General features: G+C 29.3%; 1 protein-coding gene across 3 annotated transcripts; it reads left to right on the top strand.

Annotated features, from left to right (window-relative positions):
- The first annotated feature begins 9,917 nt into the window (after nucleotides 1–9,917).
- On the top strand, nucleotides 9,918–16,258 carry LOC139088212 (zinc finger protein rotund-like). 3 transcript variants are annotated; one of them, XM_070637320.1, is made up of 5 exons: nucleotides 9,918–10,075; nucleotides 10,587–10,622; nucleotides 11,106–11,292; nucleotides 12,673–12,892; nucleotides 12,953–16,258. In XM_070637320.1, exons 1-5 carry the CDS (start codon nucleotides 10,038–10,040, stop codon nucleotides 13,834–13,836), a joined length of 1,365 nt encoding a protein of 454 aa, XP_070493421.1. In that variant the 5' UTR covers nucleotides 9,918–10,037; the 3' UTR covers nucleotides 13,837–16,258. The 3 variants fall into 3 exon arrangements, with proteins under 3 accessions (XP_070493421.1, XP_070493422.1, XP_070493423.1); XM_070637321.1 differs by lacking the exon at nucleotides 10,587–10,622; XM_070637322.1 differs by lacking the exon at nucleotides 9,918–10,075 and having other exon boundaries at nucleotides 10,086–11,001; nucleotides 12,953–16,257.

Raw genomic sequence — 16,258 nt, 5'->3', positions numbered from 1 at the left:
ATTAACTTTAAGCGTGACTCTGACATAGAATCGCCGCTCAGGGCTATGTAGCTTTTAGAGCTTTAGGGCGTCTTTTTCCTTAAGGATTCCAACTAAGGGCAGTGTTACTTTGACGGTACGGTGATGGCTAATTTCGAACCAATTTATAGCAAAATATGCATCTTGCTGAATTGTGTTGCTCGGATGTATATTTTAATAAAGATAGTCGATCCATCAATTCAATGGTGGGCAACCTGTGCACCACGTCACTTAAATCGCGAAAAATTTTCTAGAGTTCAGGTGTGCCCTAACAGGCAAAGAGAACGCTTTTAATTACCGTAGTGGTCTTTCTGTACCATGAAATTATGCTCTTTGCCCGTTAGGGGCCGCGACACGAAAAAGTTCCCCACAATTGCATCAGACTATTTTTTTAAGTTACGCAACATCCACATGACCCCTTACAAAATAGCAATGTGCATTGTTTCAATGAGTGATGATTGCTCCTTGAAAAAAGTGTAAATGTGATAACTAGGGGTCCGAAAATTACCGGTAATCGAGATTTGACGGTAACGGATATTTACCGGTAATTACCGGTGATTACCGGTAATATCCGTATATTCCGACTATAAATATCCGAATATTTAGGGTAAAATTTTTTTTATTTTTGGTCACTTTTTTTGTCATTTTTGAAAAAAGCTATTTGTAAACGATTTTAGAGGATGACTTGTATAGAAGAGATATTGCATTAAAACTTTTGACTATTGGACTTCATGCAGTTTAAAATTTCCAAAGAAAAAATTTGAAAATTAACCGAAATTTGGTCAGTTTTCGTTTCAGCCTGATTCAGACTGATTTTCAGATGTAATTTTTTGGTAATTTTTTTCAACAGTAAGCAAATAAAAGTTGTAAAATATATCCAAATATTCAATGCTCACTGCGAAAAAATGTGACCAAATATTACATTTTACTTTGAATTATATATCTTGGAATTGACAAGTTTAAAAATTTTTTGGAAATATCCTCAATATATGTTAGTTTAAAACACTTTCAAACAAATTTGAACAAAACTGCGAAGAGTAATAAGCATTAAAAGTTTTAAAAAATTAAAAATGTCTAAAAATAACTTTTTTACCCTTAACAAAAAAATAAACTGCGGTCTTAATATATGAATTTTTAAAAAATTCGTTAAAAATCTGTTACCGCTGGATAATCCATAGAAATGAACGGTAACGGTAACGGATATTACCGGTAATTACCGGTAACGGACGGTACGGATATCCGTCATTCGGACCCCTAGTTAGGGTTCAGATTTTTAACGAATTTTTTAAAAATTCATATATTAAGACCGCAGTTTATTTTTTTGTTAAGGGTAAAAAAGTTATTTTTAGACATTTTTAATTTTTTAAAACTTTTAATGCTTATTACTCTTCGCAGTTTTGTTCAAATTTGTTTCAAAGTGTTTTAAACTAACATATATTGAGGATATTTCCAAAAGAATTTTTAAACTTGTCAATTCCAAGATATATAATTCAAAGTAAAATGTAATATTTGGTCACATTTTTTCGCAGTGAGCATTGAATATTTGGATATATTTTACAACTTTTATTTGCTTACTGTTGAAAAAAATTACCAAAAAATTACATCTGAAAATCAGTCTGAATCAGGCTGAAACGAAAACTGACCAAATTTCGGTTAATTTTCAAATTTTTTCTTTTGGAAATTTTAAACTGCATGAAGTCCAATAGTCAAAAGTTTTAATGCAATATCTCTTCTATACAAGTCATCCTCTAAAATCGTTTACAAATAGCTTTTTTCAAAAATGACAAAAAAAGTGACCAAAAATAAAAAAAATTTTACCCTAAATATTCGGATATTTATAGTCGGAATATACGGATATTACCGGTAATCACCGGTAATTACCGGTAAATATCCGTTACCGTCAAATCTCGATTACCGGTAATTTTCGGACCCCTACCCCTAGTGATAACAGAATGAAAATTAAATCAATTGGCTGTTTACTTTTTGGCTTATTTTCTAATAATCTGTAAATAAAAAAATATTAATAAATTTTAATAAATTCTAAAATTGCTTTTTGAATAAACAAAATCATGCTTACTGAACCGATATTTGGATGATTAAAAAGCAATTTTATAAAATCACAATAATTTTCCAATTTTCTCTCTTCACTGATTCAACATTAATATTAATATTTGTTTTCATTTTTTTCACTTGGTGCTGTATGGATGTCATAAAAAGTAGTAATTGATGAATATTTTTCCACCAAATGTTACCAAAATTACTTGAAAATTTACATTTACTGCATATTAAATATTAGACTAACTGCTCCATTATGCTGTATTTTCCAGTCTTTTCTCAATGCTCTTTTCATTATTTAAATTTAAGTATATTATAATGACGTGATAATTTATTGACGGAAATTCAAATTTTATTAATGTTGAAAAAATATGGCAAGCAACAATTTTATAACTTTGTGATAATATTTCTAGGCTAAATATGGTCAATTAGACCTTGTAATTTTATCATTGGTATACTCTTAATTACATTAAGTACTTGGAAAAACAAACATGGTCATGTCAAGTAGAAATGCCTCTTCAAAAGGATGTTTAAAGCGCATTTAGGCAAACTAAGGATTTAAGGCTATATATTTAGTCTGTTTACCTTTGCTGAATTTTATTAAAACAATCCTGAGCGATACAAATAAAGAAGACTCCACCACGGAAGTTTTAAGGTTCTGCTTAATCTCTTTTATTAGCACCAAATGATAATTAATTTTTATCGCTAGGAAATATAAAGCGTAAATAGGAATTTATAGATTGTTAGAATGTCTACTCAAAGATTGATTGTCCTGTACCTAACAAACAAAGAACATGCTCATATGGATGCTCACAAAAACGAGAGAATGAATCTGGCTCTATATTTTAAAACTTTCTCCCTCTTTAGGGTGCTAATGACTAGAATCATCCTATTCTTCACATCATCCCCAGGAATTTGTACATCAGTTTCAGGAACTTATAATTGATTTTAAACACCTATATTCTTTATAAGCTTGCAATTTTTCAATGTCATTAGTTACTTTGCTTAAACGGGATGAAACTTTTTTAAAGATACAAAGGGTTCTCACTTTGCATAATTGTATGGGACAAGACAAATGATTTTTATCTAAATAAATGGTGGCAACCTTTTATTTTTTAGTGATAGCCCTCGATTGGAGCCATACACGGAATACGGTTAATGGCGTTGTCAAAAATTTTTATTGGTACACTAGTATACCTCGGCACAGATTGCCCACCACTGATTCAAATATTGATTTATGAATAGCTATTTGTAGGCATAATTTTCTGAATCTGAGACGACCACTGAAGTAAGCTAGTAAATAATTGATTTTGTAGGAAAAATGCTTGGTTGACCCCGTCTCACATTTATAAAGCAAATTCTTTTTACTACTGATTCAATTACAAAATAATTTATGATTATTTAATATTTCTACCGTCCCTACCTAAATATTTCGACATATCTTATTGAATTAAATAGCATACCTTTGATTCTTTCCGCAAAATCAATCAAATGGCATTGAATGATCTATTTTCCGACACACATACATACTCATACTAAACTGGAGTAACGGTAAATCAAATGATAATCTGTAAGCCTTTCGCAATGCTTCCAAACAGAACAAACATGAACATAATTTTCTAATTTAAATCAATGACATTGCATAATTATGTTAAAACCATTTTGAAAATTTGAATTTAAGGAATTTTAATTATTTATCACTACAAGTTTTGGTAAAATAAGTAGGAAAAATTCTAGAAAAATAAATTGCTTCAAACAAGTTAATTTCAAAAGTCCCAGAAGATGAAGTTGAAAAAAAAATAAGAATTTCCTCCCCAATTCAAAACTTTTTTTACGACACTTCATAAGAAAGTTTTGTTTTTATTTTATCCAAATGCCAATTGCCAATTTTAGACAGAAAAGTATCTTTAAAACTACTTTGTAAATAGTTAAGAACTATAAAAGTTTATTTCGATTGGAAAATAAGTAAGTGAGGGATAAAAAGACTTTTTGACATTAAATTGCACAAAATGTAATTTTGTAGATTTTAACCTTAAGAGACACTGACTGTGTGACAATTGGAATTAAAAACTCGGCTCAGCAGTATTACTAACCCATATATTTAGACCTTTCTCATCGACACATTTGTTTCTGCGATTTAGTTGAATGTATAAATTATATTATTTGTACGATACGAAACGGAAGGAACTCCAAGATCTGATGACAGTCATAAATTATTTCGGAGAGCATTTATTAAACAATTTTCTCTTGACGGGGAATAGAAGATATTCAGAAAATGCAAATGTGGAATGTTATAAACATACTATACATCCTAACAGCATAACAGCATCAGCAATGATATCACTAACATTTACAAATAGTTTTTTTTCTCATCTCCGTCTTCATCCACTACGCCAAAAAGCAGCAGCAAAATTTATGTCTCCCCCAATTTTTCAAAATGTCAAAACAACTTGTAATACATAAACCAAAAGAATTTTAGTTCACAAACATAATGTTAAGGAACAATGAGAAGAAAAAAAAATGAGAAAGAAATTCTTTTCATCGTGAAAATTTTCTTCTTCTCATCTTTGCACCCTCATTTCAAGAAGAAAAAAAAGATAAATATTTGTGATGTTTGCATAGCAAATCTATTTATTTATGACCAATTCATGTGACTTCAGATGGAAAACTATTATGGTTTTCTCGGGAAAGAAAGTCGCTCCTAAAGAAATAAATCATTTGGTGTAAAGGCATAAAAATCTGTCGGAATCTGACGACAATACACTTCTCTAATTTTATGTATATTTATAAAAAATATAGACCCGATCTGCACAAAATAGTCATGGCACTCTAGTGGCTGCCATGCAGCTTCCAACTGGCAAATTTAATCGAAATTGCCCTAAAAATTGACTCTTGGATACCATTTGGCCACCACCTAGCTACCATAAAAAAATTGTGTCGATCGGGACAGCTTTAACGCAAGAAGAAATAATGTAAGATATGAACTTTAAATGACCATCTCCTAATATTTCATTCAGTGCCGTCTCATTTTAAAACACTTGCACTTGCTTTCCTCACATAATTGTCTTAAATTCTTACAATGTAAATTAGCTGGATATGACAATTTCAAGTATTAACCTTATCGTGATTCGTAGGATTAATGATGTCGTTTTGAAGGAATTTAGGATATTCTATCCCCTTTTGTTTATTTTTCCAAATGAAAATTTTTCAAGAAAATTTAATTCATTTTATGCTATCGTGTCTATTTTTATTGTTACAAATGACCATAACAAGGCAGGTAAATATAAAAGTTATTTATATTTGTTTTCATGATGACTTCATTCAACCCTTATCTGTCCCTTATGTGGCATCATACATGTCAAACTTGTATCTAAAGTGATGGCTATCCTTTTTATTAACAACTTTTTAAAAGGACAATTGTGTTTCTATTGTCATTTTGGACTGCGATTCTTTAAAGTGTCCTATTGAATTTTTTATATCCACATCAAATCCACATTAGGGACTGCACAGAGTCAATCTATAGTAACATATTGAACATAAAGTCACCACAAATAAATCGCTTCAAAATGAATTGATGACGACTTTAATGTATGATTAATAGGGTGTCCATCTGCTTATTTTCGTCCAAGTTAATAGAAAATACCCCGAGCAACACAGCCCCTAATAAGCAAAGAGTATTCTTTTGAGAGCTTGCTTACCTTAAATACATTAGATGACCATTATGCGATTCGGGTAGAACTCTATATTGACTCAGTATAGGAAAAATCAACTACTCGAACAGAACTATCATGTTCATTGGAGCACCGTGAAGTATTTAACGGTAAGACGGGAAGATTACCTTCCGATACCGTGCCAGCTAATTCCATAAACTGGTTGTATTTTAAAATTTTTAAAATCTTACAATACACTTAAGAGCAATTCAGATCACTTAAAAGCAAGGTTAAGTCCGTAACAGATAAAAGAGAAATTTTCGATTGTAATACCATCAGTAGATGACAAGAAAAAGGACCTAAGATGTTGCAAAGATGAAATTATGGCTATTTTGTAGTCAATCATCACATTATAAAAAGTCCTATCGATATTTATAGAATTGGCACAGCTGTAGATATAAATCAAAATAACCCTTGTGATACATATTTTTTCAAACCCCATTTTATTGCTTTTTTATTATTGAGTGAAGGCAATCCGATAGCTTTTTTTACTTGCTTAACCATTTAACATGTCGTAAAAAAAAATTAATTTATCATATGACCTGGTCAATACACAAGATTATTTTAATTTTCATGAAAATCCTCAATCCCATTCCAATAATATGATTTTTTTTTTAGAAAACAATGTAAAGATACCTTAAAGTTATGCATTAGAGATAGGATATAAATGCAATGTAATCATATTTTCCTTTTAAAAGATTACTACTTATTTAAGAAACTTACAGTAGCATAAAAATTGGTTATATCTACAATGGTCATTAGACAATTTGTGAAATGGTTTTTACACATACATCATTGTTATGATACGTTTAATGATTACCTCAGTAGTAAGTAGAATTGTTGAGGGTGCTTTATCATTTGAAAAAAGGGATTCTAGATTTTTTTTTGTTTTTGAAAAATTGTATTTTGTTTATGTCGGTCCATGGCATGTCAGACAAGCAGAAAAATTAGCTGAAATTTATTTTACCATTCCTCACCCACTTTTTGCATGGATTTTCTTTATATTCACAAGCCACTTTACAGGATTTTCGTTGAGTGATATCTTTGTTATGATACGTTTACTTGAGGGTATTATGGTTTTTTCCGGCAAATTAGCTATGGCAAATAAATGGCAGAAAAAATTACCTGGGGTACCCATGTGATGATCAAATTTTCTCTGTTTATTTAGTTAATGAATCTTTTACTTTAATTGCCGTAGCACTTGAATGATATCAAAAAAATAATGCTCATCTCGTTCATCTTGCTTATTCTCATTTACATTTTGCTCTTTGCCTTTTTTTAAATCATTTGTTATTATTAATTTCGGAATTTTTAAATGTAATTAAATTGAAATCTATTATTCCTTATTCCTCTTGCCCTTAAATCATTCCCGCTTTTGCTTTATGAGAAAAAAGAGACTGCTTGTGAGCATTGCCGCAAATTAATGACATTATTCTTAGCGGTTAGAAATTTTTTCAAAAATTATGTTTTCGGACATGTTAAAGTGGAACAAAATATGGTTAGTTTAATTAATCCATTATAGTTTTTAACATTTTTGAGCCTTTTTTGGATTTTCCTAATAATCTTAATTCTTATGATTTCTAACATTGCCTAATTATCATTTATCAGTTAACGGCTTTTCGGTATTCAAATTTTCAACGACTGAAAAAATTATGAATTATGAAGTTCAAAATTTGAACTCAAAAATCACATGGTTTAGTTTTTGAAATGAAAATTTTTAATTCAATGTGTTTAAGGATAATTTCGTGTTTTAAGACCAATAAATGCCGGAATAACTCGATAGCATAGATCTTATGCTTCATATTAGTGCTGAAAGAGGACAAAAATACATTTAAAATTGGTAAAGGTAAGTTATTGAATAGTTTTATTGGTTTGACAACTTCGATCTTTTTCAAATATCACTAAAAAGTGATGGGAGAGTTAATACCAGTCTTAAATTGATAGACGCAAGGGATGACCGTCAGTTATTTACAAGAAATCTACATACTGAAAGCTCAAAAGACTGCAATAACAATTGACAATTACGACAATGTATCTCATAAAAGACAATAAAACATGAAATGACTTATGAGGAAAATCTTCTCGCCAATTCCCAATTCTATGTGAACAAAGGCTGTTTATCGTAATCTTTCATAGCCATTTCATCCCATTTTAAGAAACATTTAAAATGTTAGTTTTCTTTCTGCTCATTCTACCTTCAATATATCTCGGGAAAAAATCCATAAAACATTCAATCAGTATGAAATATCAAAACGAAAATAAAATGAACAGCGATGAAAAAAAATAAGAATTCAGTTGCGTCAAATATTTAGTCTGCGATGAATTTAATTTTTGTGACGATTTTATAGGTTTTTGTTTTAATTTTTTCCTTCATTTCTCAAACAATTCGTAAAAAATAAATAAAAATAAAACTGATGTTACAGTAGCGAAATGCCAAAAAAAAGGAGAAAAATTAAATATTAATCTGTTTTGAGCAAAAGATTATATGGAATTTCAGTCACGTTTTTATTTCTTGCTGAAATTCTTTAACTAAAAATTATACTTCTCTTTTTTGAAGTAATTTTGTCAATAAATCATCTGGAATCATCAAAAAAATATTTGCAGAAAATGTATTCTGTGGTCTTTTTAGAGTACCTAATCATAAATATTTTATATTTAATTCGGACGATCTTAAAATTCATATGCTTACGTACATACATGCCTAATATTTTTATCTGAAAAATGTAGAAAAATCCAGTAAAATATTACAAAGCAAATTTGCGAATGTACTCAATCATTGTTGGATGAATTGCACTAATCGAGAATTGTTTTCTATAATATACAGTAGTAGTAAACACCACAGCTAATTTTAATGAATGCTGTGCTATTCCATCCATTCACACTTTATCTTAAATATGCTTGTCTTTTACCGTTTATGCAAGTCATTGCTGTATATAAATTGAAAGAATTTAATTCCATTTTTTCGACTATTAAAATTTAATTTTCTGTTTTCTCAATATATCTTATGTCAACTTCTTGATTTGCCTGAAAATAATTAAATTTGATTAATTCTTTTAATTTTAAAATTTCATTAATTCTCAATGTTAATGATTCATAAGTCGTATAAAATAAAATAACGAACTTTTTGAGCTTAAATATTCGTATAAAACTTGTATGAAACTCTTTCAAAATTTCAAAATCCGTTAATTTCAATTTTTGCACAATTGGAACTTTTGAGTCGGTATATTGAATGATGTTGCATTACTAATTGTACTCATTTATCGGAATAATTTTCACTTGATTAGCTTATTATTAGCACTTTATAACAGAATCAATTTCTCAATAAAATAGATAAATATTTACAAAATATCTGCACAACACAAGCACAAACACAGCATCTAGTTAAATAAATGATAATTCCGATTCTAAATGTAACTGAACAGAACATAAATGTCTCGAAGCAAGCAGAAAAAGAAGGAGTAGAACATAATTAGAAGTGGTGGCCCTTCTCCAAATTTAAGCTCCATTGATTGAAAATTAATTATAGTTGAATAACTTCCGGAGTGTAGAGAAAATTGCTCTATATATACGGCGTATATAGGTATTTATAGAGCATTGATGCCGAAATGAAGTAACTGGAAAGTGAATAAATGATAATCAGCAACGCTTGACCCCATAAGCATGAATAAATTGGAACGAATTTGCCATCTTCATTTCATTTCGGATTACTTTCAACCTTCACATTTTTGTTTAATAAAACGCTTCACGGGAATATTTCCAAAGTGAATGTTGATTACTTGTCCATTAGCGTACGAACAAAATTACAGGTTTTAAACTTTAAATAGATTTAATATTAAGCTTCATTAGTTGAAATCCTCAAAAAGCGATCTAATGGCGATGCCAACGTATTGATAATTTGATAATAAAAATTCCGCGTACTTTCTTTAATTAGCTACATAAAAATTAGATCAAGCATTCATGCCTGAGCGGAAATCGCAACTTTAATGAGATCTGATCGCATGATATAAATGTTCATACAATCAAGTTGATTTGCGTCCTTACTACTCGTATAACAATATAGCACAATATCCTGAGATGCGAATGTCATTCGTATGCATGCGGAAGATATGCAGTCGATGTATGTATCTCGGATTTTGTTTGTAAATAAAGAGACTTTTTATTTCAACTTTTAATTTTGTGATTGAAAAAGTAGAAATATAGGAGCAATGTGACTTGTTTAGTTCCGCGTATTGAAATTGATATCATCGTAATTGCATGAAAATGTTTGGAGTTGCAGATTCTTTGGTTTATTGGTACAATTCTAAATTTTCCACGATGAAATGTCAAATTGAAAAAATTTGATTAATTTTTTACGGAATCAAACAAAGTATATAGTATAAAAGAGATTCTAATCAATGTGTGATTTTGTTAATATACATGCATACACAAAAAATGTATTTGATTCTCTCATTTTGATGCCACAACCAAAAAAAAATCGTTAAATTTTTTTCTTACATTGCCTATTAAACTACTTAATTGATTATGCAATGCTGTTGAGAGTGGTGTGTATTGTCATATAATTCATAAAAAAAATTCTTCATTCCTTTACGTGTGAATAGTACTAAAACCATTAGCATACATAACCAGAATAGCATCAGTAACTCTTCTTTTCCTTTTTTTCTCAAATTCTCTCATCTCTTTTTTTGTTTCCCTCTCATTTTTTATATATGTATCTTGGTGTAGATTTTTTTTTTTTTTTGGTTAGATGCCGAAAATAATAAGATAAATAATACATTTTTTGTGTATAAAAAATCATTACCACAGGCAAAGGTTTACGCACACAAGAATGAAAAAAAATCGGTGAGGACCAATTTTTTTCGACTTTAATTCATAAAGAGTTTTTGCTTTGCTTGTGAAACACATGCGGTTTGTCGCAAGAAGACATATAAAAAAAAATATAAGAAATCAAGCAATATAAACATTTTTTTTTATTTATCGAATTTTGTGTACGGGAGTTGTAAAAAAAAAAACTTTTACTAGATATTAAGGAACAAAAAAATCTGTTTACAAAAAAAATTTAGAATAATTAAAACTATTAAATCGTGCCTTTATAAAACAAAAAAAAAGTAATCATTCGACTTAACATCTCGATATTCTAAATATACCTACTACGATTAATGAATTATTTCCTGAAAAAGGGAAAATTATCATATTTGAAAAAAAAAATTTAGAGAAAAAAGTGAGCTTTGAAATTGAATTTTGAAAAATAAATTTGATGGCTGACATTTCAGATGGGTATACAAGTGATTCCATAAATCAATTTTCTTTTCATGGTTTTAACAGGAGAGAATTTTTCGGTGTAAAAAGTGACAATTCACTGGAAATTCATAATAAAGCCAGTTTCAATAACAATACAAATTGCAATATCCTTATTGACAATCAAAAATCATCGAGTGTGCTGAGAGATTCTTATCCACAAAAATTCTCTAAACATAGAACTGAAGATTCCATCCAAATGACTGATATTAAAGTGAGTATAGACTTTCGATTCTAAAATTTAAATTAATAAGCGCCGCTTTAACATCATAGACGGAAAAATATCCTAAAAATATTAAAGTGAAATGTGTTTCGCGGATTTTCTTAAAAAACAAGTTTTCCTCAAAAACGTAAACAAACTCTCCGTGGAAAAGATACAAACATTTCTTTGCGAATCAAGCTGCATATTTTAATTTCTTCCTTTCTAATTCCGAGTGTATAGTTTGATATGGTGTCTAGATAAATAGATATTATAAAAATTGTCATTTTTAGCGGTCAAAATTTTGGAATTTTGTTGATGAACTTTGTTACTAAAGGAGCATTGCAAATGCTTTATAATGTACTAATCTAACTAGCTAATAATCTTATTTCTTTTGATATTTAAACGAAATTTTTAAATTTCAATTTATTAAATTTTGTTGTTTACATTGGTATACAAAATTCAGTATGGTTGAGTATAGTCATCTAAACTCTGCATGAGAATATCTATACATATTAGCTAACTAATGTTAACTAATAAGAAATGTTATGAAGAATTCCTAAGAATTTGTCATTAATCGATCGTAAATCTAGTTATTAACAAGACATTATGTCAAGTTGTTCAAACGGGAATGATCAATGCTTTCAAAACATCGACATTTCAATTCAAATTAATTCACAACGAAGAAGACTGAAATATTTATTTTCCAAAAGGATTGACACATGATATAACGAAATAGATAAGAAATGCATATATCCTTATCATCATTAGTGAGGTCATTGATACTAAAAGAAAGCTATAAAATGTTTTGGAATGGACATTTGTTAACTTACATAAGCCTTTTTTTGCTGTGCTTTATATTTTTATTCAGATAATCATTAAATTAATTTAATCTGATATGATAATTTTTCTCCTTCGCTAGTTAATTCCAATTTTTCTATCGCTTTTATATGAGAAAGACACAACATCTAGAAAAAGAAGAAACTGAAGAGACTAAAGCTGATTTCCAAAATTTATTCCTGTATATATTTTTCTGTTTGATTTAAAAGTAACGATAATGTGTAGTATTTGTTAATTGCAATATATGAAGATCTGGCAACTGTGTATGGTCATGGTCCAAATTTATTATTATTTTTTTTTTTTTCATTCAAGGCCATCGCGTATTTTAAGATTTAAAAATCATTATCATTATACTGCACTAATAGATATATTAAATCAAACATCAGAATATTTTAATTCTTGATTTTCGAATTTTTTAAAATATAATAATGAAATACAAATGAGGATTGACCTTGACCTAAGATATTAAAGCACAAAAAATGTTTTTAGAATGTAAATATCCATCTGAAGAGAACTGAAACTTTAATTGTTGTTGCTTTATCAATTTCTTTACAGTTGTTTAATAACAAATCGGATTATCAAACACATGCACAAACAAATATGCGAGAAGCAAAACCATATAAATGCACACAATGCACAAAAGCATTTGCCAATTCAAGTTACTTGTCACAGCACACTAGAATTCACTTAGGGATCAAGCCATACGGTTGTGAAATTTGTCAACGAAAATTCACACAGCTTTCACATCTACAACAGCACATTCGTACACATACTGGTAATTACTATCAATTTTAAAATTTATTCTATATCCATTAATTTATGAATATTTTCACAGGTGATAAGCCGTATAAATGTCGTAATCCAGGATGTGTTAAGGCTTTCTCACAACTTTCAAATTTACAATCACATTCGAGAAGTCATCAAACAGACAAACCATTCAAATGCAATTCGTGCTATAAGTGTTTTAATGATGAGACAACACTTCTACAACATATTCCAAAGCATAAGGAATCAAAGCACTTGAAAACTCACATTTGTCAATATTGTGGAAAATCTTATACGCAAGAGACTTACTTACAAAAACATTTACAAAAGCATTTAGAACGAGCTGAAAAAAGAAATTCTGGTGTACAGTCAGGATTAGGATTACGTAATTCAAATGGAACCGAACATTCATCTTATTCAGTATGGCCTGCTAAAACAAACAATGAAAATCCCATTGTAATACCTGAATCATTACAACATTCAACTAACCATCATTATGAGTTCGTACTTAATCATAATGATCAACAGCATCATTCTCGTAATTCAATTGATGTTCTTCAACGAAATGATAGTGGTAATGATGTTAAAGATTTAACAAATTCGCAAACAAATCATCATTTACCAGTGTCATCATCTTCATCATCCGATGATATAATGTTAAGCTCGACCAATACAACTACGAAAATAAGTAACAATTCCGCGTTCACACCAATAAATGTAATTAATCCACATTTGAATTCTTTGCAACATCACCAAATATCACAGCGTCCAATCTATTACGATGCCATAGCAATTCAAAATAAAAATATTACACAAAATACAGTAAATTTTCCCAATCAATTAATATCTTTACATCAAATTAGAAATTATATGCATCACCAGCCTGGCGGTTTAGTCAACAGTGATCATCTCATTAGTATAGGCACTGCAATTTCAAAAGATAAAGGACAATAAAAAAATCCAAATAATTATAATTAATATCAATATCATAATTAAGGGACGAGTAAGTGACAACTTAGTCTAAAGATGCTTAAATGCGTTACAAAAAAAGACAAACGAATATGATAAGATAGCTAAAATGGTATAGAGCAGTCGTGGACAAACTTTTACTTTTCGCGCCAAACTTTAGTAGTAAGCCTCGAATTAAACCGTACTTATCATACAGTTCATCGCATACACTAGTGTTTCGCGACACAAAGGTTGCCCACCACTGGATATAAAGTTTGCAGTCAAATTCAAACGCATTTTCGACATATAAATTAGGAAACTTGGCAAGTTTCTTGCTGTGTCGCTGCTGTCAATAATTAGGTACTTTACATAAATTAACTAATAATTTGACCAAAATAATAGTCAACATCCTGTTACGTACGACATAACTGAAATGTTTTCAATAGGCATAGCATTGAGTTCAAGCAGACAGAATGATCAAAAACACTTATTTGTGTGACGAAAATGCGTTTAAATTCATGCGTGAAGTGATCAGATACAAATTGATGATCTCAAAAAGTAAATGAATAGTATCAAGGATTGAAACTAAAGCTAATGGTGAATGTAAATATGTAATTAACTTTCTAAATTAAAGTTAACAAGAACTGCAAAAAAATCTACAATACTTACTTCTTTCCATCAAATTAGTTGGGACTTGCAATAAATCTTACTGGGAATTATGGAATAAAAATTTACAATAGTACTCGACCTTATCGACCGACTTGAGCGCATTTTTGTTCCAGCGATCAGTAATTGGTTAATTTATAACATAACGGTTTTTTAGAATTCAAACATTCTAAAGATAGCAGAAAATTTCAAATTATTAAAAGCAACGCTTTTAAAAAAGGTTTATTTTTTTTATTTTTAAACAAAAAATCATTAATTAACGTACATAGAGATTGTTTGACGGTTGCCAAGATCTCGACCTTTACCCAGTCAGCTGAACAAAGTGTATTATTAAGCAAACTTTTGACTCAAAAATGCGCTAAAAAAAGGAATCAATTTTGTGTGTACAACAAGACATAAAACCTCGAAACATTCAATACGTATTTAGTTTTAAAAAGCCATTTTTAATTAGTTAGTTGGGTGATTATATAATTTTAAGATCTCAAATGAAAGCAGAAAGCATTGAAAATTTTGTCACATATCTTGTTATACGTACTTAATTGTAATATATAAAAATATGATGCTGATAAATTTTGGTTGCAGTGATTTTTAGACTTACTACTATTTATTAACTATTGCTTATAAAGGTACAAGTTTGAAAGAAAATTCTAGTTTTGTTACCTGAGATAATTTTGATTAGTTTAAATGTGCCGAAATTACCAAGTAAAATATTCTTTAAGATTTTAAATCGAATCATTACTACAAACAGTTCTTTTTGGATATAAAAGAAGTCTGATTCCTTATTTATTTATATAATTATGGTCCACACATGTTTGTGAATGTCAGAACATGATAAATTCATTTTGGGACTATTTTTGCAAGTTTTCAAAATTATTAATAGACACTTGAACATCATTCAGAAGATTCATTGAACCCTTATTTTATCTTAACTTAATTCGTACTACTGTGAATTTTTTAGTACTCAAATGAAACTAAGGCGTCAACACTCAGGATTCGTTCCGAAGAATTTACTGGGATAAACTTGAGCGGCATAATGACTATAACGTCACGATGACGTCAGGACAACTTATTGTCTTACCGTTAATACGGCGACGTAGCGGTGCCATACCCAAACAGACAAGGAGCAATAATTTACTTACAAACTTGAGTATGCGGTTATATTTATTGAGTATACTCATGAGCACAGTCATTTAAGTGAGTATGCTCATTGTCTGCAAGGAAGCGGACTCGTTGTGCTGTTCGGGAATCCAAACTTCCAGAATCCTGAGTGATAATGCCTTGAAAAATGCGTAGCTATATATTTTATAAATTTATTGGCCTTCAAAATTTACAAAGTAAATTTCTTAAATTTGAATTTCATTTAACTGCTTGTTGAAATTTGTTTAGTCCTGTATAATGAAATTAAAAGACCATAAATGCTCAAATAAATTTAAGTTTATAAAAATTTATGATTTTACTTATTTTTAAAATTTAATTTCGAATTTTTGTGGATAAAAAGAATCAAAAAGGTAAGAAAATGACAAAAGCATTAGAAATACTCAAAATTAAGCAATATGCAAAATTCAAACGGCAGTAAATTGTCTCAGTAGTCATACAAATGCTGCTTAACTGCATTAAATTTAATTCTTCTTCGTTTTGTTCGAATACCTGTACAAATATTGAGATAATTCTTGGATATGTCAATTTTATGTATAAAAATTTAATTTTTCTATATTTTGTGTAGCTATCATTAAGTTCTGTTAATGTAATTGGATATCTGTAA

Source organism: Chironomus tepperi, unplaced genomic scaffold (genome assembly GCF_022539635.2).
Source record: "Chironomus tepperi strain 1889 unplaced genomic scaffold, CSIRO-AGI_Ctep_v1 contig_161, whole genome shotgun sequence".
In the NCBI taxonomy this organism is placed as follows: Eukaryota; Metazoa; Arthropoda; class Insecta; order Diptera; family Chironomidae; genus Chironomus; species Chironomus tepperi.
This window is presented reverse-complemented; position numbering and strand designations above follow the sequence as displayed.

Coding starts and splice junctions, on each gene's coding strand:
- LOC139088212 (XM_070637320.1), top strand. CDS start 10,038: ATGAAAATGTTTGGAGTTGCAGATTCTTTGGTTTATTG. Junction 10,623..11,105: donor ACAAGAATGAAAAAAAATCG/GTGAGGACCAAT, acceptor TGGTTTTAACAG/GAGAGAATTTTTCGGTGTAA. Junction 11,293..12,672: donor TCCAAATGACTGATATTAAA/GTGAGTATAGAC, acceptor ATTTCTTTACAG/TTGTTTAATAACAAATCGGA.